General features: G+C 39.6%; 1 protein-coding gene across 1 annotated transcript in view; it reads right to left on the bottom strand.

The window, feature by feature from the left end:
- Window positions 1-22,969, bottom strand: part of CTH (cystathionine gamma-lyase) — a 28,055-nt gene extending 5,086 nt beyond the window's left edge. The window contains exons 1-9 of the mRNA XM_003892054.3: window positions 22,158-22,969; window positions 17,724-17,805; window positions 15,402-15,497; window positions 12,577-12,686; window positions 9,841-9,972; window positions 4,689-4,746; window positions 4,138-4,215; window positions 2,297-2,449; window positions 616-737 (exon numbers count right to left, since the gene is read on the bottom strand). Of these exons, the coding sequence (XP_003892103.1) occupies window positions 616-737; window positions 2,297-2,449; window positions 4,138-4,215; window positions 4,689-4,746; window positions 9,841-9,972; window positions 12,577-12,686; window positions 15,402-15,497; window positions 17,724-17,805; window positions 22,158-22,325 (999 nt within the window). The 5' untranslated portion in view covers window positions 22,326-22,969. The remainder of the gene's footprint in view (window positions 1-615; window positions 738-2,296; window positions 2,450-4,137; window positions 4,216-4,688; window positions 4,747-9,840; window positions 9,973-12,576; window positions 12,687-15,401; window positions 15,498-17,723; window positions 17,806-22,157) is intronic.
- Between the last annotated feature and the right edge of the window lie 2,126 nt (window positions 22,970-25,095).

Below are 25,095 nucleotides of genomic sequence, written 5' to 3'. Positions count from 1 at the left end.
CATAAAACTTTACAAATGTTTTAAAAGTTACTTTGGTAACTGTATGAAATTAAGGTGACACCAGGAACACTTTGACTAATCTGGCAGCTTTCTATTAATCTATTCTGTAGTATTCAAACTGCATGAGCTCAAGGTTAAGCCCAGTGTATGGAGTTGGACAGGTCTCTTGCTCATGGCCCCTGAGAGCCTCCTGGGTTTTTGAAAATTAGACAAAGGCCTCCCCTAGTCAGATGCAGCCTAGGAGGCAAAGGGTTTGGAAAGCCATTCATAGGATGGATTTTTAGAACAAGCCTTGTGCAGTGCACTAACTGCACACTACTTCAAGGTTTTACCTATTTCATCTGAAAAAAGGGGTTCACTTTTAAATAAAAGCATTGTGTCTCTCAAATTGATTGTAGTATGTAGAGAGTTAAGTAGATGAACATATTTAGATGTCTGCTACTGTGACACTGTTGTTTAAGTCATTTTCAACCCAATGCATTTCATGATAAAGAGGTTTATGAGTGTAACCTGCAAATACAAAAACATTATCTGACTTGAGTGGAAGTGAGAGATAGTGAACTGCTGTAAGGAGGCCTTACCTCTTACAATTTTAAACCCATTTCGTAAGTTTACCTTTAGGTTCTTGAGGAAAATTTCAGCATGCTGAAGAGTGCCCTTAATATAAAAGGTGATCATCCCTGTACAACCTGTACACTGACGCTTCGCCAACTCATGCTGTGGATAAGAGGGCAGCCCTGTAATCATAAGATATCAGAAAAGTCTTATTTTAGAGTCAAACATGTAATATTTTTTTGTTTGTTTGTTTTTGTTTTTTTTTTTGTTTTTGGTGGGGGGAGAATTTTTCACTGTCTGCTTAAGTAAACTGCAAATAAGTCTAAGATGAGGATTATGCCATGCTCACATCTGGCTACTTGCTTGGGCCCCTATCTCTCCAGCTTTATGTTGCCTCATCTTTTCTACCTTCTTCAGCTTTCTTTACACCAGTATCACTGCACTCCCTTTCATCTCAGGACCTTTGCCCATGCTGTCCCTTCAACCTGGACTTCCCTTGTTAATTATATCCTGTAATTTCTCGTTTAGTATCTGTCTTAGCCACCAGAATTGCTCCATGAGGGCAAATCCATTTCTTTTGTTACTAATTGGATCCAGTTCCTAGGGCAAAGCCTGGCTCATAGCTGGCAATTAATAAACATTTCTTGAATAAATCTCCAATACCTTGTCTATGCCTTTTTAACCAATGCTGCCCATTCTTCATGGCACAGAATATATATCAATCAACAGCTCTTTACCTAAAGTACATTTAGGGCATTTAATTTCACATGTATTTCGCTTTGGTTTCTCTAAATTCCTTGTGTAGAGGGACCAGTCTTAATTTTTCTATATATTCTAGACGCTAAATCCTTCAAAAGGATCTAAAAATAAAAGAACTACTTAGGACTACCACAGCTTAAGAGACTGGTAAAAATAAATTCAGCTAACTCCACAGAAGCATTTCTGGATGCTGGAAGAGGTGAAGGAATACAAATACAGAAGAGAACCTTAGGGGGCTGGGCACAGCGGCTCACACCTATAATCCGAGCACTTTGGGAGGCCAAGGCGGGCAGATCACCTGAGGTCAGGAGTTCGAGACCAGCCTGGCCAACATGGTGAAACCTCGTCTCTACTAAAAATACAAAAAATAGCCAGGCATGGTGGTGGGCACCTGTAATCCCAGCTACTTGGGAGCCTGAGGCAAGAGAATCACTTGAACCCGGGAGGCAGAAGTTGCAGTGAGCCAAAATTACACCATTGCACTCCAGCCTGGGCAAGAGTGAAACTCCATCTCCAAAAAAAAAAAAGAGAACTTCAGGGGAATTTTGGCACCTAATATTAAGTCTCAACTGGAACAAACCTCTATCAGATTAAAGTGAGAGTTAATGCTGAATGGCAGACTGACAAGATTATAAGCAAATCAACTGAAAAGTCCAATGTTAACATCTTTGAATAGATACACACAAGGCTTCAAATCACAGACCACCACAGGAACATCAAATGCATAAAAATAATTTTCTAATATCCAAGCATCCACTAGACTAGAGGCAATACAAGGGTAGAGACCTTTTATTTCCACCAGACCCACCACAGAGCCTGACACATGGCAGTGCTCAATAATAAATGAACATAAACAATACGTGAAAGCACTTAACTTAGAAATAAATGTTACATAAACACAATGCTCAGGATAACTGCTGAAATCCTAGTATAAGCGTATCTGCTTAGAAATCAAACTAACATACCAGGATAAATAACATACCAGGATAAATAACCTTTTCTACCCCAGGATTAGATTCCAAGAACTGAGCAACTGCCATTCCATTTTTGAAATGCTTTTCCATTCGGACATGTAGAGTCTTCAGACCTCGATTGCAGAGGTAACAATCAAGAGGAGATGGAACTGCTCCAAGAGCTGCAAGAAGAAAACATCCTGGATTAGTTTGAAGGCAGGGTATGGCCAAGAAATTATCTGGCTTCTCTTTTTCATTATAGTGACTCTCAGAAGCTAGGTGTAGAGCTCAGTGTTTGAGTTCTGGGAGGAAAATAATATATCAAATCAGAAGCACGAGAACAAAGCATAGAATATGCTTAGAGAAATTTACTTTAAAATGAGGAGAAGCAAATATGCTGAAAACTAAGTAAAAGCACAATGATATAAACTTCTCAAATATGAAAATAAATAGTCCTTTCTATGATTTTAATAAAATCATAAATTGTGCATAGCCTAACCTTGTATTTCTTTGAAAACTTATTTTAACGTACAGAGAAAAATAGCAGTTCAAGTCCTATTATTACTGAATATTCTACTAATATTCTGTTTAGCCTTTGTGCAAAGCAGCCAATGATTTCACATACCTCCGGGATATATACTTCATTTCTACTTTTTATAAACCAAAGGATACTTACCAAGCAATAAGTTTCAGTTTCCCCCCTGGAGGACATTTTTATTCCTAATTATGTTTATATCTTACCTGTCAAATCACAATGGTTTAATCCTTAACTGTACTGGAGATAAACTAAGCAATGTAAATAGGAAATGGTGTTTAGACATCTGTTGAAAAATTTAAGTTGATACTATAAGTGCTATTTAAAATTAACCATCATTCCTGATATAAAAGGTATAGTATATGAAAGCCCTCATTTCAAATGTAATTTTAAAAAAGAAAAAAAAACCCATTAAGTCTTAAAACTAAAAATTCACTAGGGCTTTATCAAATTATGATTATAATTAAGATGGACATGAAAATAAAAAAATTCATTTCTTATGTCATAAAGCCTTGCTATGCTATAACCATTTTTTTTTTTTTTTTTTTTTTTTTTTTGACAGTATCTCACTCTGTTGCCTAGGCTGGATTGCAGTGGCACGATGTCAGCTCACTGCAACCTTCACCTCCCAGGCTCAGGCAATTCTCCTGTCTCAGTCACCAAGTATCTGGGACCACAGGCATGTGCCACTGCACCTGGCTAATTTTTTTGTATTTTTGGTAGAGACAGGGTTTCGCCATGCTGCTCAGACTGGTCTCAAACTCCTGAGCTCAAGTGATCCACCTGCCTCAGCCTCCCAGTGTGCTGGGGTTACAGGCATGAGCCACCGTGCCCAGCCTACTATAACTATTTTTATAACACTTTCCTCTAAAATCAGAAAAAATTTTTTTGGCTGGGCGCAGTGGCTCACGCCTGTAATCCCAGTACTTTGGGAGGCCAAGATAGGTGGATCACCTGAGGTCAGGAGTTTGAGACCAGCCTGGCCAACATGGTGAAACCCGTCTCTACCAAAAATATAAAAAATTAGCTGGGCATGGTGGTGGGCACCTGTAATCTCAGCTATTCAGGAGGCTGAGGCAGGAGAATTGCTTGAATCCTGGAGGCAGAGTGGTCACGAGCCGAGATCACGCCACTGCGCTCCAGCCTGGGTGACAGAGTGAAACTCCATCTCAAAAAAATAAACAAATAAATAATAAAGTCAGAATTTTTCTCCTCTATTTTTCATTTCTTCATAAATTATTAGAGTGCCATCACTTCACAACACTTAGTGGAAATATAAATATCAAATGTAGTCACTGAGAGAATCATAGAGAATCTGGATTTTTTAATACTTACAATTTTGCAAGAAACGAAGTCTATTATGAAGTCTTTCACAATTAACAGACACCAGGCCCATTACAACATCACTGTGGCCTAAAAACAAAATACAAACAAAAAAAGTTTCAATTAGAAACAATTTATATTTACTCTTTATTTTACAACTTCCAAAATGTGATTTTCACTTGAAAAAACTGTCAGGGAAGAAGCTCTATAAAATAAGTTTAAATAAACGTTATTCAATTGGACAGCAGCAAAAGCTATGTCTAAAACAATAAAATAAAATTACATAAGAACAAAATGTTTCTTTAAGGTGTCAGCAAGATAAAAGCATAACTTTTTATGGTCAACTTTAATCCTCTTCTCATAAATCATGAGCATAGTTTTGTGTACTATAAACGAAATCCTACATTTAATCAAAGGATTTTTTTTTTTTTTACTTTCTACATGAGTCACAGAAAAAAAAATCTACAAAATAATCAAAGAAAAGGGATCAAAAGTCAAGCCCTATGCTATTTTCACCTATCCATGGATAAGAACATTCAAAGTGTACACTGTACGCATCTTACCATTCATGTATTTTGTTGCAGAACACATACAAATATCAGCTCCCAGAGCCAAAGGGCGCTGAAAGAAACAAGTTTTTTACTTAGAGAAACCATTTGAAAATATGCTTCATTACCTGCCTATCTGCAATTGTAAATTTCATTCTTATTATAATCAATATTAACTTTGCAAAAATATGTGCATCTTAAAATTTTCCAGGATCTCTGATATTATTTCTCCTTTGCCTCCCTCCCACCAAAGAAAAAAGTAAAGTATTGAATCCAGTCTTTAATCTGAAGGCAAAAGTTTCTTGGAAATAGAAAATAAGCCCAAGTCAACCGGTCTCTTGAACCTGTTTTTTATAGCAGTTGCTGACAGGACTCTAAATTTATTACCTCCAGTAGAGACACTGGTATTTTATGACTCATTAAACATGTAAAATAGTTGACATGAACATTCAGCAATTTTTATTAGAGTAAGTATAAACTCATCTGCTGAGATTTTTATTGATTAAAACCTCATGACGTATGCTGTGATTATTCACATTTGGGGTTTGTCATGACCTTGATTCTTAATGGATTCAACCAACTGTGGATAAAAAAAAATGGAAAAAAAAATGAATGGTTAAAAAAAAGAATGGTTGTGTCTGCATTAAACATGTACAGACTTTTTCTTGTCATTAGTTCCTAAACAATGTAGTGTTAACAACTACTAATAAAGCGGGTACATTGTATTAGGTATTATAAGAAATCTAGATGGCCAGGAGTTGGGGAATGGCTCACACCTGTAATCCCAGCAATTTAGGGGGCTGAGGCAGAAGGATCGCTTGAGACCAGGATTTTCAGGCTGCAGTGGACCATGATCAAGCCACTGCACTTCAGCCTGAGTGACAGAGCAAGACTTTCTCTTAAAAACAACAACAAAGAAATAAATTTACTGGGGCGGGGGCTCACACCTGTAATCCCAGACTTTGGGAGGCTGAGGTGGGTGGATCACTTGAGGCCATGAGTTCAAGCCCAGCCTGGCCAACATGGTGAAACACTGTCTCTACTAAAAATAAAAAAAAAATTAGCTGAGCATGGTGGTACATGCATGTAATCCCAGCTACTCAGGAGGCTGAGGCAGGACCAGGAGGCGGAGGTTGCAGTGAGCTGAGATGACACCACTGCACTTCAGCCTGCTCTGCGACAGAGCAAGATTCTGTCTCAAATAAATAAATAAATAAATAAATAAATTTGTCTGAAATTGGGAGAATTAAGAAAAACAAAAAAGAGAAGGAATTTTTTAAAGTGTTTTCTTTCACCTAATTTTCCTGTAAATCAATCCTTTAAGTCATGGAGTATGTGATGTTCAATACATGTGTAATTGTGTAACGATCAAAAGCAGAGTAATTAGCATGTCCATCATCTCAAATATTTATCATTTCTTTGTAGTAGAAACATTTAAAATTCTCTCTCCTATTTTGATATATACAGTATCTTATTGTTAACTCTGGTCATCCTTTTGTACAGTAGAACACCAACACTTATTCCTCCTTCTAATTGTAACTTTGTACCCATTGATCATCCTCTGTCCTGCCCACCTCCACCCTCCCCTCCCTAGACTCTGGTCACCACTGTTCTATTCACTACTTCTATGAGATCAACATTTTTTACATTCCACACATGAATGAGATCATGCCATATATGTCTGTCCATGCCTGGCTTATTTCACTTAACATAATGTCCTCTAGGTTAATCCTGTAGTCTTAAAATGTATTTGTTTACAATGAGAGTGAAAGGTGTAGACTTTCCACTTAACAATACGTTGTCAGGCCGGGCGTGGTGGTTCATGTCTGTAATCCCAGCACTTTGGGAGGCCTAGGTGGGTGGATCACTTGAGGTCAGGAGTTCGAGACCAGCCTGGCCAACATGGTGAAACCCTGACCCTGTCTCTACTAAAAATTCAAAAATTAGCCAGGGATGGTGGTGGACACCTGTAATCCCAGCTACTTGGGAGGCTGAGACAGGAGAATTGCTTGAACTGGGGAGGCAGAGGTTGCAGTGAGCTGAGATCACACCACTGCACTCCAGCCTGGGCAACACAGCAAGACTCCATTTCAAAACAAACAAACAAACAAACAAAAAAACAAAAATACATTATCAACATCTTTCCCTTTACATTTTCCTAAACATAGAACCATATGTGTTTATTCCATCCTCACTATAGCTGTTTAGTCTTTGGAAGATATTAGTACAGGTGGCTATGGGGACTTTTCACTTAGGGTATTTCAAAAGTAGGATGCTTTAGGTAAAGTATTGCCCAAAGCACTCTCTGCATATGTGTTTGCACATCTCTAAAGGGATGGAGTCAAAGTAGATGAGGCCTAAGGTCTTTTCTAGTGCTAACATTTGTAAACTCTACAGCCAAAAGAGAAGGAAAAATAAAAACCAAATCACTAACACCTGCTGATCTCATTATCTTCTGAGAATCATGCTACATACTTTATATAACCCAGGGAAGCACTGTACAAAATACTTTACCTAACTCAATAAAATCAGTACCTTTATGGCTCTCATCATACAGGTGAGGAAAGGGTACTAAGAAAAATGAGATAGATCCCTCAGATTAAAAAGCTGGTAGAGCCAGGACTCACACCCAGACTGCCTGACTCCAGAGGTGCTAATCTGAAACTTCATGCTGGTAGGTCTATTTTGCCTTTCGTGAGACTTACAGAAGATCCAGAGGACAAAAGACTGGGAAGAAAGAGAATATATTCCATTTTCATGAAGGTAAGACAATGAGAGGATTTTTTTCAGGAAGATTTGCTTTATGGAAACAACACATGTAGCTACTTAGGGATGATGTGATTCTGAGTAATTCAACTGGAATAAATCCAAATTGAAATGAAGCAAATTCCAATCATTGGCATGAGGAATGTGATGTGGGCTTCAAAAAGGCAGAAAAACTAGACCTATGTTAGTGACGGTAATAGGAGAAGGAGGGCCAGGTTTGATGAGTAACCTGGGCTAGAAAACGTATGCAATTTTTGGGGAATATACAGGACTCACTGTGACTCAGCTAAAGCTATACTATGCTGTATTAACTGGCCTAATGTAAGCGGCATATGGGCTAAGGAGTTGTGATAAGGAATATTACACTGAAAATCACTTGGGACAAATAGACGATGCCAAATAGACAATGCCAGATTTTTCACTTGGAAACAGATTGCTTTACCTGATAAAATCAGTCATCAAGGATACATTATGAGCCAAAGGCAGATGGCCCATGAAGCTGTCTGAATGCAATGTAGGCAGGAAATGTGCTTCAGGAAAGGAAAATAAACTATGACAATGCCTTCAAATAAAATGGAGGAAGGTGAAGAGCAGGTTTATAGAAACTGCCCAGGGAGTCGGCCAGTCACATGGAAGCAGCAACCTGGATCAACTTCAGGGACCCAGAACAGAAGAGGGGGGAAATGTAAACAATAAAACCTGTAAACATCTGCGCAACTGAAGAGCCAGAGAAAATGAGCTGGGTTTCAGGAACTCTGCAGAATAAAGATGAACTACAGGAAGTGTACTAAGTACGACAAGGTACAGGCAGGAAGAAAAAAGCAGGAAGAAGGTAACTCCTAACAAAGAAAGGAAAGAGTTGGGTTACTCAGAGGAAAGAGAGGGAGAACCTGTGGGGAAAAGGCAGGAAACAAGTTAATTATAAAGAGCTCCCAAAGTGATCTACAAAAGAAAGCAAAACAGAACAGAGGATGAAACTAGACACAAGACAGAGAAAAAAGGAAAGGATAGAGGATGTATGGGAGGGGTGGTCTGGGGAGGAAACAAATGCAGAGGGCTAGGTAGGGAAAGAAATCATTAAAGAGAGTTGCTATGGTTTGAACACTGTGTACTCCAAAATTCATAGGTTGAAATCTAATCACTAGTGTGATTAGGAGGTGGGCCTTTGGGAGGTGATTAGGGTGATCTGTGCCTGATATGATTTGGATCTGTGTCCCCACCAAATCTCATGTTGAATTGTAATCCCCAAATGTTGGAGTGCAGCCTGGAGGGATATATGAGGGTGGATATATCATGAATGGTTTAGCACCATCTCCTCTTGGGACTGTCCTCACAATTGTGAGTTCTTGTGAGATTTGGTTGTTTAAAAGTGTGTAGCACCTTCCCCCTCGTTCTCTCTCTTGCTCCTACTCTGGTCATGTGATGTGCCTGCTCCCCCTTTGCCTTCCACCATTATTGTAAGTTTTCTGAGGCCTCCCCAGAAGCCAAGCAGATGCCAGTATAATGCTTTCTGTACAGTCTGCAGAACCGTGAACCAATTAAGCTTCTTTTCTTTATAAATTACCCAGTCTCAGGTTATTTCTTTATAGCAGTGTGAGAAGGGACTAATACAATGCCCTGATAAAAGAGGCCCCAGAGAACTGCCATGTCTCTTCTACCATGTGAGGACATAGTGAGAAGGCTCTGTCTATGGACCAGAAAGCGGGCCCTCACCAGTCACTGAATCTGCTGGCACTTTGATTGAGGACTTCCCAGCCTTCAGAACTGTGAGAAATAAATTGCCATTTATAAGCCACCCAGTTTATGGTAATTTGTTATGGCAGCCCAAAGAGACTAACACAAGAGCACTATAAATACTTACAGCTATAATGTAAAATAAATAAAGTAAAAGTTCAAAATAATAATAAGCTAAAGAGATCTAGGCATAGTATATGGAGTGCTGAAGGAATAAAAACTAGAAGAGAAATAATATGTATAACATACACTGAAATCATTGAGCATCACTTTTCTTTTATAATATATATAAAAATATTAAAGATGACTGAAAAATATGACTGATTTGTAACCAATGCATAAACATTCAAGTCCTTACTATGTGTAAGGAATTAGCAGATACAATCACATAATAAGGCCATTTCTTCAGAGTTTACACGTCTTAAGAGAACTGGTAAGCTTTAATAAATAAAAAACACAAAGTACCATAGAGGATATTAACATATGTTTGAAAAGATATTAACTAATGGTAGAAGAGGTCCAAATTTAATTCTCTGTCCAATAAATAATTAATGATGATTAGATTTCATGAATTTGATCATGATTTTAATTTAAGCAAGTCCTTTCTTTCCTAATTACGGATATATGTGATCTACTAATTGTGCCAAAAAAAATTATTTTCGTTTACCTGGAAATACGGCGACATAAAGGTGTTATCCACGACCAAAATAATGTCTCCACGCTTATGGACAATATGTGCACAGGCTTCAATGTCAGTCATCTTCAGGACGGGGTTCGTGGGGGTTTCAATCCAAACAAGCTAAAGTAATTCAATAGTTTGTAAAAATATACTTTACAAACATACATCTCATATATTGTAACAATCTGGGAAGCTACATTATATATAATGGAAACACGTGGATGATGATGTTGGGAGGTTCAAATCTGAATCCTAGCCTTACCTACAAATTTCTGAGGCCATAGGTATGTAATGTATCCTATTGATCTGTATAATTGGGTTGGTAATACCTATCTTACAGAATTTTTGTAAAGATCAAGTGAGATAATGTACATGTAAACAGAAAAGTACTGAAGTTAATTATTGTATTTTTCTTAAAAAAGAGAGTGTATTCCAAAGACATAGCTCGGTGTCTGGAAATTTTGTTCTCAAAGATAAATAACATAGATTGTATAATAATACATCCTAGAATTTTAATGAAAGAGAATTATCCCTATGATGCCAAAAATATATTTACTATGAACTTAATGCCAGAAACCCTGGAAACTACAGAATAAGCACCTAAGACTTGAAGAGCATGGACTTTAGACTAAAGAAGAAAAGTGACACCCACAACAGAAAAACTGGTTACCGCCTACTTAAAAAGCAACAATAACCTTTTTATCTCAAAACCTACCACAATTCAGACACATAGTAGATGCTTGATAGTTATCAAAAAGACCGAAGACAATAATTCTATTTGTTGAACAAAATGCCATTGTATTGAATTCCTTTTTTTTTTTTTTTTTTTTTTTTAAGAGGCAGGGTCTCACATTGTTGCCCAGGCTAGAGTGCAGTGGCATGATCACAGCTAACTGCAGCTTCAACCTCTCAAGCTCAAGTGATCCTCCTACCTCAGCCTCCCCAGTAGTTGGAACTACAAGCATGTGGCCATGTCCGGCCAATTTCTTTTTTTTTTTTTTTTTTTTTTTGCAGAGAAAGGGTCTCGCAATATGTCTCAAACTCCTGGCTCAAGCGGTTCTCCTACCTCAGCCTCCCAAAGTGCTGGTATTACAGGCATGAGCCACTGTGCCCAGCTGATTCTTTTTTTATTACCTATTATTTAAATAGGCAAGGGATCTGGTTTAATATACTTCTGACTTTAGAGTTTTACTCTGGAAAAGATAAGATGGCTAAAATAATACATATTCTACAAAAATTTTGAATTATTTAAAAAATCTATAAAAATTATTCCTGATAAGAATTTATTATTCCTACTAATAATAAAAAATAAATAAATAAAAAGTAGGTTTTACATGGACTTAGACATTCTACTTCAAGTGAAAAACCTGATATTTCAGGAAGGAAAATGTATTAATCCAAGTTCATAGAGTCACTATATAAAGTTCTGTTGACAAGACTTACTATATTCACAATTTGCTTTCCTCCCTTAGAAAGATTCAGACCAGGGCCGGGCGTGGTGGCTCATGCCTGTAATCGCAGCACTTTGGGGGGCTGAGGCAGGTGGATCACAAGGTCAGGAGTTCGAGACCAGCCTGGCCAACATGGCAAAACCCCCGTCTCTACTAAAAATACAAAAATTAGCTGAGCATGGTGGTGGGTGCCTATAATACCAGCTACTTGGTAGGCTGAGGCAGGAGAACTGTTTGAACCCAGGAGGCAGAGCTTGCTTGCAGTGAGCCGGGATCGCGCCATTGCACTCCAGCCTGGGTGACAGGGCGAGACTCCATCTCAAAAAAAAAAAAAAGAAAGACTCAGACCAGCTATTTTAATGTGTCTTTTCTCCCAAGCAAGATAAAAAACAAGTTCCTCTGAAAACAAACCTTAATTACCAAAAGCTCAACTATGTTAATGTGCAAAGTAATTATTTGTACATGAAAAGACATTCATTTCTTTAGCATTCATTGCAACATAATCTTTGGTACAATTCTAACCTTTAAATCATTAGCAAAAAGTTGTAAACAGCTGACTTATAAAAGACACTGGTCCTTCTTTTATCCACACAGAATTTAAATGAGTTCGCAAGAAAGAATATCACATATGCCATTCACTCAGACACAAAACACCTTCCGGTGGCATACAAACTTCCCCGGATGGAAGCTAAAGATTGTTTGTGGCCCATTCTCTAAATCTACTAGTATCTGGGCAGCATCCCTTACAGCCCAGCAAAGCCACTGTGCTTAGGGTTCGGGGGTTTGGCAGGCTTCTTTTTCTATAATCCAATCTCTGTGATGACTTCTGTTACCAATACTGTTTTGGCTATGCAGTTAAGAATTAGGTGCTCCTGCACAGCAATTATTTTTAACAATTACCATGTATCCAGGAACTATACTAAGCATTTCATATGCATTATCTCATTTGATTCTCACACTCTCCTTTCTATAAAACCAGTATAATTATCTCCATTTTGCAAATGAAGAAACTGAGACTTTGGTTAAATAATTTGCCCAAGATAATACACCAACTAAGATACAGAATTAAAATTTGAATTCCACTCCAAAAACCATGCACCATCATCATGCTATAATACCCTGGAGATGACAGTCTATCTTAATTTTGTTGATGTTTCCAATGGGATATAATAAAATTTGTTATTCACATTAAATTATATCGTCTAGTAAACAGAAATGATGAAAACAAAACATCAAAGGAAAAACAGGCAAAACTGAAAACGAGCTGAGTTACCTTGGTTTCTGGCGTAATCGCTGCCTCTAGTAATTTGATTTTGGAACAATCAACAAAAGAAATCTTTAATCCAAATTCAGATGCCACCTGCCTGAAGTACCTGTTTGTACCTGAGACAGAAGAGAATCAGAAAAAATGGAAAGAACATTGCATTAAGAAACATTCGTTCCTTCTACGTATAAACACAAAATATATGGAACTCTCAGTCACCAAGAAAAATGCAACTAAAAGCACTTCTAGTTTGGTCAAATAGTTTGTCTATCTGAAATAGTAAAGAATAGTAAGATTTGTTCTTTAAAGGCTCAAGAGTCAAATAAAACACACTTGAGATCCAAAAGTAGCCTGAAGCAAATAATGTTTCTCAAAACATCCAGTCTCCACTAAGTGACATGCTTCCTGAAACATCCTATCTTTTTAAACAATTTCTACCTACTTGTCAACTGTAAACTAAATGAACTAATGTCAATGAAATGTTTGAAATAAATTTCAAAATACTTTGTAATAGAAAGAATTGGTTACTATTCTTTGTACTTTTTCCATCTTTTTGTTATGTAGTTCTGAAAGTTTTAATCGATGAGACAATATAAATCAAACTACCAGATTTTTACAGTGAAAGAAGATAAATCATTTGACTTAAAATAATTTCTTTTATAAATACACCTGGATTTGATTTTTACACATAAAAACTTAAAGAAAAAATTGCTATTGATACTCAATAACAACAACAACAACAAAAGAATATTCTGTCATTAACGAGAAACTAGACTTGTGATGGTATGTAGACTGACCCTAGGTAATATAAAATTGGAAAATAACATAAAAAGTTATTTAAAATCAACAATTTTCAGGATTTTACACTTATGTTTGCCATGAGACTTTTATAATGCATTATAAAAGTATCTAAAGGTTTGAGATTTCTATAATTTCAATTCAACAAGTTAATATAAGAAACTAAGATAAAATACAAAACATTGTGCAAATTTCTGAGGGATAAAATGATTACTAAGAGTGAGTCCCTTCCTTTAAAGCAGGAGTCCCCAACCCACAGGCCACAGACATGTACAGGTTTGTGGCTTGTTAGGAATCCAGCTGCACAGCAGGAGGTGAGCAGCGGATGAGCATTATAACTTCCTGAGCTCAGTCTCCTGTCAGATCAGCGGCAGCATCAGATTCTCACAGGAGGAAACCTACTGAGAACTGCTCATGCGAAGGATTTAGGTTGTGTACTCCTTACGAGAATCTAACTTTCGAGGGATCTAGATCGCATGCTCCTTATGAGAATCTAAATAGCACCTGATGATCTGAGGTGGAACAGTTTCATCCTGAAACCATCCTCCCGTCAATGGAAAAACTGTATTCTACAAAACCGGTCCCTGAGGCCGGGCACGGGTGACTCACACCTGTAATCTCAGCACTTTGGGAGGCCGAGGCGGGTGGATCACCTAAGGTCGGGAGTTCGAGACCAGCCTGACCAACATGGAGAAATCCTGGCTCTACTAAAAATACAAAGTTAACCAGGCATAGTAGCACATGCCTGTAATCCCAGCTACTCAGGAGGCTGAGGCAAGAGAATCTCTTGAACCCAGGAGGCAGAGGTTGCAGTGAGCCAAGATTGTGCCACTGTACTATAGCCTGGCAACATGGCAAGACTCCACCTCAAAAAAAATCCGGTCCCTGGTGCCAAAAAGGTTGGAGACTGCTGTTTTAAAGGACTTAGTGATTTAACTTTTTGTTCCGATAGGAAATACATAAAATGATAATATTCTAGAAATCACATTTTAATTATTTGGAAGCATCTGGAATATATGTATATGTATATTCACAAAATTCTTTGCTTTTGTTTTAAACACAAAAATCAGTGGGCTTAAAGGCAAGGGCAAGCCTGTCTTCTCCACATTCACCACTTTAAATAGTTAACATTTAATCTCTTTGGAATGTAAGTTCTTAAATATAGAGCCATAGATGGGCTTCAGGGGTTCAATCGTGAGATCCCCTAAAATTAAAATGCTAATCACTGAGTGTAGTCTTAAGAACGTTTTTTGGGAAAAGAGGCCCATATCTCTCAACAAATTTTCGAAAGCTTCCCTGGTACCAAACAAAAAATAAAAAGCAAAAGGGGATATGTGGGGTTGAGCTCTTGAGAGTAACCTGAGTTGTAGTTCACCTTTATTACAGGTAAAAATTAAGTTACAGGAGAACACTGTCTTTCTAAACCTTATCTTCTCTAGAGCAGAACATGTCTGCAAGTTGATCAAGTGCTACGTATTCATTCTAGTGCCTTAAATAATATTCTTATTAAATAATCTCTGGCCAGGTGAGGTGGCTCATGCCTGTAATTCCAAAACTTTGGGAGGCTGGAGAGGGAGGATCACTTGAGCTCAGGAGTTCCAGACCAGCCTGACCAACATGACGAAACCCCATCTCTACAAAAAATACAAAAATTAGACAGGTGTGATGGCACATGCCTGTGGTCCCAGCTGTTCAGGAGACTGAGGCACGAGAACCATTTGAACCCAGGAGGTGGAGATTGCAGTGAGCCGAGATTGCACCACTCCACTCCAGCCTGGGTGACAGAGCAAGATCCTGTCTTAAAATAAACAAAAAAATAAATAAATAATCTCTCTCATAAGCAGTTCCAGAACACGGACCCTAAGTGTTTATGCTCCTCTTTTGCCAAGTCTGAGAGAGCATAGAGGTGCCCGTCACACCTGTAAAATATAATAAATAACCAAAAATACTGGCAACATTGTTAATATTAATTCAGGGCTCACTTTCTTATCTGTAAAATACAAGTTTACACAACATAAACGAGAGGGGTCACCTACCTCCATACACATCATCCATACAAATAATTTGGTCTCCTGCTTTTAAAAGGTGGGTAATAGTTACAGTGGCTGCTAAACCTGAAGCAAAGGCCAAACCTAAAATAAAAATCAAGTTAGAGTTAGCTGAAAAGTCAGGCCTATAGGTTAAAACACACCTCCAAGTATTTATCTGACTTACTACAATGCAGATAGGGCAGCCATCACTGCTGAGTTGCTAGAGGCCCCTGATTAATACCATTACAAAATCTCCTTTTCTATTTCAAGAATAAGATATCTTTAAGGCCGGGCGCGGTGGCTCAAGCCTGTAATCCCAGCACTTTGGGAGGCCGAGACGGGCGGATCACGAGGTCAGGAGATCGAGACCATCCTGGCTAACCCGGTGAAACTCCGTCTCTACTAAAAAGTACAAAAAACCAGCCGAGCGAGGTGGTGGGCGCCTGTAGTCTCAGCTACTCGGGAGGCTGAGGCAGGAGAATGGCGTAAACCCGGGAGGCGGAGCTTGTAGTGAGCTGAGATCTCTGGCCACTGCACTCCAGCCTGGGCGACAGAGCGAGACTCCGTCTCAAAAAAAAAAAAAAAAAAAAAAGATATCTTTAAAATAAAAAATACATAATGTGGACAGATACTTTTGTGTTAAGTCAATTTTGCCTTGGTAATAACATTTCTCTGAAACACATCAAGAAAATAATTCTTTACAAATATCTGAGATAAAAGGCCTATTGTCAGTTAAATTACAGTTTAAAAATAGCAAACTAAAGGAATTTCAGGGCAGGCATGGTGGCTCATGCCTATAATCCCAGCACTTTGGGAGGCCAAGGCAGGTAGATCATTTGAGGTCAGGATTTCGTGACCAGCCTGGTCAACAGGGTGAAACTCTGTGTCTACTAAAAATACAAAAATTAGCCAGGCATGGCAGCACATGGCTGTAATCCCAGCTGCAAGGGAGACTGAGGCAGGAGAATCGCTTGAATCCAGGAAGTGGAGGTTGCAGTGAGCCGAGATTGCACCACTGCACTCCAGTTTGGGCGACAGAGGAAGACTCCATATCAAAAAAAAAAAAAAGAAAAAATAAATTTCGAACATAAAGGATACAGCAAAGATATGATTCGGACATTCATTATATGAATATGCAATTCAGTAAATATTTTAACAAAACTCACATCAGACCTGAGATTTGTCTGATAAGTGTAATCACAATGAATACACAAGACTCTCTTCATGAAAAAAAGAAAAAGTTTAGGGAGTTGATCTCTAATCTCTGACAGCACATTATCAGGAGTTATTGACCACTGAAAATAAACTTTAGTGCTATTCTTAAGCACAAATTATTAGGTGAATAAACCAGAGGATAAGAAAGTTTAGGCCAAGTGCGGTGGTTCACATCTGTAATCCCAGCACTTTGGGAGGCCGAGGTGGGCAGATCACTTGAGCCCAGCAGTTCAAGACCAGCCTGGCCAAAATAGCAAAACTCGATCTCTACTAAAAATACAAAAAAAAAAGGCTGGGCGTGGTGGTCTACTCCTGCAATCCCAGCACTTTGGGAGTCCAAGGCAGGAGGATCACGAGGTCAGGAGATCAAGACCAGCCTGGTCAACATGGCGAAACCCCATCTCTACTAAAAATACAAAAGATTAGCTGGGCGTGGTGGCAGGCACCTGTAATCCCAGCTACTTGGGAGACTGAACGAGGAGAATCGCTTGAATCCAGGAGGCGGAGGTTGCAGTGAGCCAAGATCCTACGATTGCACTCCAGCCTGGGTGACAAGAGCAAGACTCTGTCTCAAAAAAAAAACAAAAAAAAAACCAAAAATATTAGCCGGGTGTGGTGGTGCACACCTGTAATCCCAGCCACTCAGGAGGCTGAGGCAGGAGAATCGCTTGAATGAGGTTACAGTGAGCAGAGATTGTGCCACTGCACTCCAGCCTGGGCAACAGAGTGAGAAACCCTGTCTCAAAAAAAGATTTTATGTTCTAATTGGTGGTGTTATTAAATTTAATATCCATTTATTTATTTATACTGACAGTTTCAGATGAAGATTGTTTTCACACGAATAGTACATAATAAATGTAGTATTAATAAATGTAGTATTCATGTGAATTTTTTCCTTTATTCATTTGTCCTCTATTCATATGTATTTTTACCTGATGATTACACATATGCATATTTACCAACTGAGGGACCTTGGGCAAAGAATTCAAAGTCAGTAGAACAGGAATTTTGAACTACCGAATCTGTCTGTTTTCAGTTCCACATTCTGTGCCTCTATGGTTTTCTCTATACGTTTAAAAATAGATTCTAGACTGTGAAATGGAAATTACTTACAGTACTTAGCCCCATCCAGTGCTGCCACTGCTTTTTCAAGGCAATTCCTAGTGGGATTTCCAGAACGGCTATATTCAAAACCCTGAAGAAAACAAGTTTGAGTAATTCCTAAGAGATTTAAGTTTATTATCACAGTCCTAACACAGACAACTACAGTTTCACCCTACCATATGAGTTTCTATTCTTTAGTCATGATATGTCTTGCTTTAATACAGAAGCAGAAGAGTGCTATGGCTATAGTCAAGAGGCTCTGAAGTCAAACAAACTCTATGTGAATTCTGTATCTGCCACTTATGAGGTGCACGACACTACGTAAGTTACTTCACATTTCTAAAAGTCAATCTCAGTATCTGTAAAATGGGAATGAAATACAGATGTCTAATTCATAAAATCATTGTGAAAATAAAATGAGATAATGCACAAATTCACTACATGTTTCCTGGCACATGCTAATCACTAAATAAATGGCAGTTTTTATTAGTGTTATTTTTATTATATTAGACTCACCTTTTTTCATTAATCTGGAAACATTAGGAAAAGGGACTTGCATAGGCCAACAGAATAAACCTAATTCTAACCTGTGTTTCATTTCCTAAGAAATAAGTGATTAAGTGATACAAGTTTCTTTTGTTTTAAGGATAGGACCTCCCTCTATTGCCCAGGCTAGAGTACAGTGGGGCAATCACAGTTCACTGCAGCCTCAAACTCCTGGGCTAAACAATCCTCCCATCTCAGCCTCCTGAGTAGCTAGGACTACAGGTGCACATCGCCATGCCTAACTAATATTTTAATTTTATTTTTTGTAGAGGCAGTCTAGCTATGTTGCCCAGGCTGGTCTTGAACTTCTGACCTCAAGCAATCCTCCCACACTGGCCTCCCAAAGTGCTGAGATGATAGGTGTGAGCCACCTGTCAGGCTGATTCAAGTTCTATTAGGCATACAACAGGAAGTTATGATCAGATCCTACAAATATTCATCATTCATTCACATCTTGGCTCTACAAAAGCGGCTCAAAACATAGGGAGCAATTCCTGGCAAAACAACTCCACACAATACTTTTTAGAAATGTGCATTCCTGTAATCCCAGCTACTCGGGAGGCTGAGGCAGGAGAATTGCTTGAGCCCAGGAGGTGGAGGTTGCATTGAGCCGAGATCGTGCCACTGCACTCCAGCCTGGCCGACAGAGTCTGTCTCAAAAAAAAAAAAAAAATTGCATTATTCTGCTCTTACATATACGGCACCCTGCTAGCTATATTCATCCACTCATTCTATTAATCCTTATGACTGAGAAAGTGAAGCCAAATGTAGTAGTACCTAGAGAGTGTCAAAACCAGATTGCAAACCAAGGATTTCAACATTAATTAGAAGTCCTATAATTTTCTCCCTCAGCTTCACATCACACATAACAAAACATAACACTCTTTCACCTTTGTTTCTGATTCAGAAGCTCCCAGTATTAATAATAATAACTTTTAAAAGTTTTGTTGCTATGTGCCCTTGTTTATGACAAGTTGAGCAGACTTTTTTTTTTTTGAGTGGGAGTCTTGTTCTGTTTCCAGGCTGGAGTGCAGTGGTGCAAACTCCACCTCCTGGGTTCAAGCGATTCTCCTGCCTCAGCCTCCCGAGTAGGGACTACAGGCATGCCACCACACCCAGCTAATTTTTGTATTTTTTTAGTAGAGATAGGGTTTCACCACATTAGGGAGGATGGTCTCGATCTCCTGACCTCATGATCTGCCTGCCTCAGCCTCCCAAAGTGCTAGGATTACAGGCGTAAGCCACCACGCCCAGCCTGAGCAGATACATTTTACAGGGTTCTAGGATATCCTTACCACTCCCCACCATCACCTTCTTACCATGACCTGCAGCTGCACCCAGCAGATTTAAAAAAAAAAAAAAATGCTTGGATTCATGTGGCGTCTGCCACAGAAAAGTACCTTACATTTCTCATTCAACTCTTCAAATTCCCTTTAGTGGTCTTAGCTAATTTTTAAAAAGGGCCGGGCGCAGTGGCTCATGCCTGTAATCCCAGCACTTTCAGAGGTGGATCACCTAAGGTCAGGAGTTCGAGACCAGTCTGATGGTGAAACCCTGTCTCTACTAAAAATAAATAAATTAGCTGGGCATGGTGGCGGGTAGCTGTAATCTCAGTTACTCGGGAAGCTGAGGTAGGAGAATTGCTTGAACCCAGGAGGCGGAGGATGCAGTGAGCCAAGATGGCACCACTGCACTCCAGCCTGGGCAACAGAGCAAGACTCTGTCTCAAAAAACAAAAACAAAAACAAAAACAAGATACTAAGCAGAGTTTTTGTGGATTTAACCATCCCTGCTGGCTTCCTGGAAACATTTAATTATTAATATTACACCCAAATGGTTAACTTTTGCACTGAGTTCCAAAGCTTGAGCAGCTACACATTCATTAAACCCTGCAAGAGAAACGAACTGCATGTTTGAAAGAGAGGCTGTGAGCTGGACGCGGTGACTCACACCTGTAATCCCAGCACATTGGGAGGCCAAGGCGGGTGGGTTATGAGATCCGGAGTTCAAGACCAGCCTGGCCAACATGGTGAAACCCCGTCTCTACTAAAAAAAAAAATACAAAAATGAATCAGGCGCAGTGGCAGGTGCCTGTAATTCCAGCTACTTGGGAGGCTGAGGCCAGAGAATCGCTTGAACCCGGTAGGTGGAGGTTGCAGTGAGCCACGATCGTACCACTGCACTCCAGCCTGGGCGACAGAGTGAGACTCTGTCTGAAAAAAAAAAAAGAGGATGAAAGAGAAGTTGTATACATCTTTTGATTCTAAAATACAGTAAAGAGTATTCTAAACCAGTTGTAGAAATGGCCTTAGAACTCTATCTCACAAAACAAAGGACTGTCTATAAGGATTTTCCTCAACTTATATAACACACTGAAGTGGTTTCCAAAGCATAATCAAGGCCTTGGACTTACAGACTTTAACTAATTCTTACAAATCTTGTAACTTTTAAATTCCCAAGACCCATCAAATATGCCACCAAAAGGGGAAAAAAAGCTATGTGATTAGCAAAGAGGGCTCTTTCATAGGCTTTACAGATCATTCATGTATGACTCTGGGTCAGTTCCTTTTCTATAAAAAGTACATAATACCTGTCCTGCCCTCTGACTTGGTTGTTGTGAGGATCAAATGGAAATAGTGTAAATATGAACATCATGAAAAAACAAATTACCATCGAGTAATTATTATGTACCATACAGCCTTAAATACATCTCAACAACTTATGCGGTAGGTACTATTGTTATCCAAATTTATACAGGATCAATCAGAGGCTTTAATAGGTTAAATAACTTGCCCAAGATACCCCGGCTCAGAAGAAGTGGTGTCAGAATACAAAACTAGCTTTTGACTATAAGACTTATGTTCTCTTTTTGTTGGTTGAGTTGGAGTTTCGCTCTTGTCGCCCAGGCTGGAGTATAATGATGAGATCTTGGCTCACTGCAAGCTCTGCCTCCTGGGTTCAAGCGATCCTCCTGCCTCAGCTTCCCGAGTAGCTGAGATTACAGCTACCCGCCACCATGCCCAGCTAATTTATTTATTTTTGGTAGAGATGAGGTTTCACCATGTTGACCAGGCTGGTCTCAAACTTCTAACCTCAGGTGATCCACCCACCTCAGCCTCCCAAAGTGCTGGGATTACAGGCGTAAGCCACTGCACCCAGTCATGACTTGTGTTCTTAATCACTAAGCCACAATGCTTAAATGATGCAATAGGCTAAATTGTTACTAGCATTATTAGAGATAGCATAGTGTAGCTGAGTGCCTAAGAGTTGGTTCCTAAAGCAACCTCAAGTTTCTAAAGTTTGAATCCCAGCTCCAATACTTACTGGTCTAAGGCTACTTAACTCCCTAAATCTCAGCTGTTTTATTGAGAAAAAATGAGGATTCGGTTCAGACTAGGGTTGTTGTTAGGATTAGATGAGACAATACGTGTAGTACACATGCTATATACAAGTATGTATTTGGCACATAGTAGATACTCAATAACTATTAATACAGCTACTGGGAACAATCTTAATTCTCGTCAAGTTATCAGACCCTTAATATTTTTTAAGCTGACTCCGAACTACATCTTTAAAATTTATGCTGCTAAAGGTAACTCAAAAAAGTTAGGACCTTCGGTTTTTAATTGCAAATTTGTCAAAATCACGTGAATTTCAGGCCAAATCTATATGGCAAGTTGGACAAACGGCTTCTTCCATTCCTGCTTATCAAAAGAAACACGGTCAGTGGACCATCCGACACAAAGCTATACTGCAAGAATTACAGCGTAGAAACATCTTTCGGTTGCCTTCCTAATTTATAAGTAATATTATAAATTACTTACATGCCTTTCAAATTCATAAGCCATCTTTCTTTTCCCGCCCAACTGTGGACAGCCCCAGACAGACTCAGCTCACCGAGTGCTGGCCGGGCGCCGCTTGCTTGAACGTGGTGGACAGTGAGATGAGGGGCACCACAGCCCTGGAGGTCCATTGCTCTGGTTCCTGGCCCACATGGATGGCCTGCGTGGCGAAATGCTGGAAGTGAGGCAGGAAACCTTGTGAGGAGGCGTCTTTTTCCTGCATGCTGAACCGCGAAAGGAGAGAGGAAAAGAACCGGGAAGCCGGGTGTCCGGGGTAGGGAGAGACAGAAGGATCGGCCAAGAAGGAGCTAAAGCACGCAGGAAGAGCCGACAGCGAAGCACTAAAGCGGGACACGGCGATTGTGGGGTGGATTTTATTAGCCGGCCGGCAGATAAAATCTCACGACCACAGCGGGGCGGGACCCGCGCGGCCCATTAAGCAAAAGCCCGACGCGTCTCCCGCTCCTTATTGGCTGACAGCAGAGGCGTTGCCTGAAACGTCACCGCGACCGCCCCTCCCAGTGCAGAAAGTGGAGGGAAGCTGGAGTCCCTGGGTCCAAGTGGTGTTGGTCCCTGCGGGCGAAATTCCTGAGTACCAGTCCTGAGGAGGCTGCCATGCTGGCTCCTGAGAGCCACCCGGGCGTCTGTGTGACCTCAGGCCGGAGGTTCGCCCGAGACGTGGCTTAGTGTTGAAACCTGGTAACTGTAAATAGACCACATAAATAGCCCCCTCTTATTGCTGCACTTGCCTCTGACCACCACCCTTTGCCCTGAGGGCGGTGCTAAAAGACGTAAGCCACAACTTGGAGATTGGTTAAGAAAACAATTGCCCAAGCCGCCCAGTTTGCAGTTTGGATTCTCATCAGTCACAGTCAGCTTGAGTTTTAGGTACACTGAACTCTGTAATGACCCAGTGCTTACGATGACTGAAACGATGACTAGAAGTGAAGGTTAAATGGTTCTTAGGACATAACGAAGCTACTGTAGTGAGGAACTCTGGCAGCTTCCTAAAATTTAGTCAATCTTGAGCTTCTTCAAGCATCATTATCTTCTTTTCAAGTACAAGCAGAAACTCCCCCTAATGAGAAAGATAATGTGGCTTTGAAAAACTTACTGGAGTCTAACATCCTTACACAAAATGCTTTTGCTTTTCACAACTGACAGCAACATCCCTGCAGGAAAAAGGAATGTTTACCGCTCACCTGCACCCAGAGTCCTACTCTCAGAAGAATCACTCGTTTAAAACAAACAAAAATCTCCTTGTTCCCTAAACAATACAGACTTGACCTACTTACTATCGTGGCTGTTTTCTAGCACCAGGAAATTTGGGGATATTTCTGTTCTTGCAAAATATTCGCTAAAGATCTAAAACTTTATTAAACAAATTAAGAACAAGGAGAATAAGGAATAAACAGCTCTTAAAATGTACAGTTTGAAAGAAAGATGTGAAGAGAAAGAATGAGGCAATTTGCTTTTCAAATTAGATTCAGGGACACTTAACCCATTCAGCACTAGAGGAGTGGTGCTTGAGGGCCTACAAGCTTTTAGAAGCCTACCAAACTTGTATGGCTGGGGAAAAAAAATTGATAGACTTCAAAACACTAAGGATGTATAGTAATACATATTTAATTAATATTTTTCTTTTAAAAATATAACATCAACTGCAACTCACCTCAATATTTATATACAACTATAGATGGGTATTTTTGTGTGATATGGTATGGCATTTAGGGGCCAAAAGGTCTAAAACAGTTCCATTTACTTTTACCTCCTAATATTTGCTGACAAACCCTGAGTTGCATAAATGCAGACATTTTATTTAGTGTAATGAAGAATTATTCAGAAGATAGCACCAGGCCAGGAGCGTTCGCTAATGCCTGTAATCCCAGCACTTTGGGAGGCTGAGGTGGGCGGATCACCCGAGGTCAAGAGTTCGAGACCAGCCTGGCCAACATGGTGAAACCCTGTCTCTACTAAAAATATAAAAATTAGCTGGGCATGGTGGTGCACACCTGTAATCCCAGCTCCTGGGGAACCTGAGACAGGAGAATCGCTTGAACCTGGGAGAGAGAGGTTGCAGTCAGCCGAGATCACACCACTGCACTCCAGCCTGGGCCACAGAACAAGACTCCGTCTCAAAAAAAAAAGCACCCAATACAAATGCTATAAATCAGGCCTGTTTTACTCTCATAAACCGAGAAAACTTTATTGGATGGCAGTAGTATGTATCAAGGATTTAAAATATCCCCTATCTATGACTCGACAATTTCTTTTGTAGAAAATTTTACTTGCAGGAATTTATCCTTTAGATATATTGTTAGCATGTGTACAGAGATGAGCAAGGATGCTTTTTAACCCTACCTTACTATTTTTAATAGCCAAAGAGTGAAAACTAGCTTAATTATTCATTCTTAAAAGACTGTTTAACTAGTTATGATACTACTCTGTAATGGCTACAGTATGGTCAAGAAGTAGGAAGAGATTAAGATGTGCTGGTATGTCAGAGTCTCGCTCTGTCACCCAGGCTGGAGTGCAGTGGTGCCATCTCAGATCACTGCAACCTCCACCTCCGGGTTTCAAGAGATTCTTCTGCCTCACACTTCCGAGTAGCTGGGACCACAGATGCGGCCACCGTGCCCAGCTAATTTTTGTATTTTTAGTAAAGATGGGGTTTCACTATGTTGTCCAGGCTGGTCTCAGACTCCTTTCCTCAAGTCAGCCACCAGCCTTGGCCTCCCCAAGTGCTGGTATTACAGGCATGAGCCACCATGCCTGGCCTATTGATCTCTAATTTCTAAGACAGGAAAGCAAAGTAATGTATACATTATGCTTCCACTTTTTCAAAAGAACATATGCTATGTTGCATTATTTTTAGACAGATATTTATGATTAATATGTAAAAAAATCCTTCTGGTCATAGAGACTATGGATCTGCAGTGGAAAGGTGATTTTCTTTACATTTTGTTCTCTTTTGTGTTCAAGTTTTACATTAT

This window comes from Papio anubis, chromosome 1, assembly GCF_008728515.1.
Source record: "Papio anubis isolate 15944 chromosome 1, Panubis1.0, whole genome shotgun sequence".
Lineage (NCBI taxonomy): Eukaryota > Metazoa > Chordata > Mammalia > Primates > Cercopithecidae > Papio > Papio anubis.
This window is presented reverse-complemented; position numbering and strand designations above follow the sequence as displayed.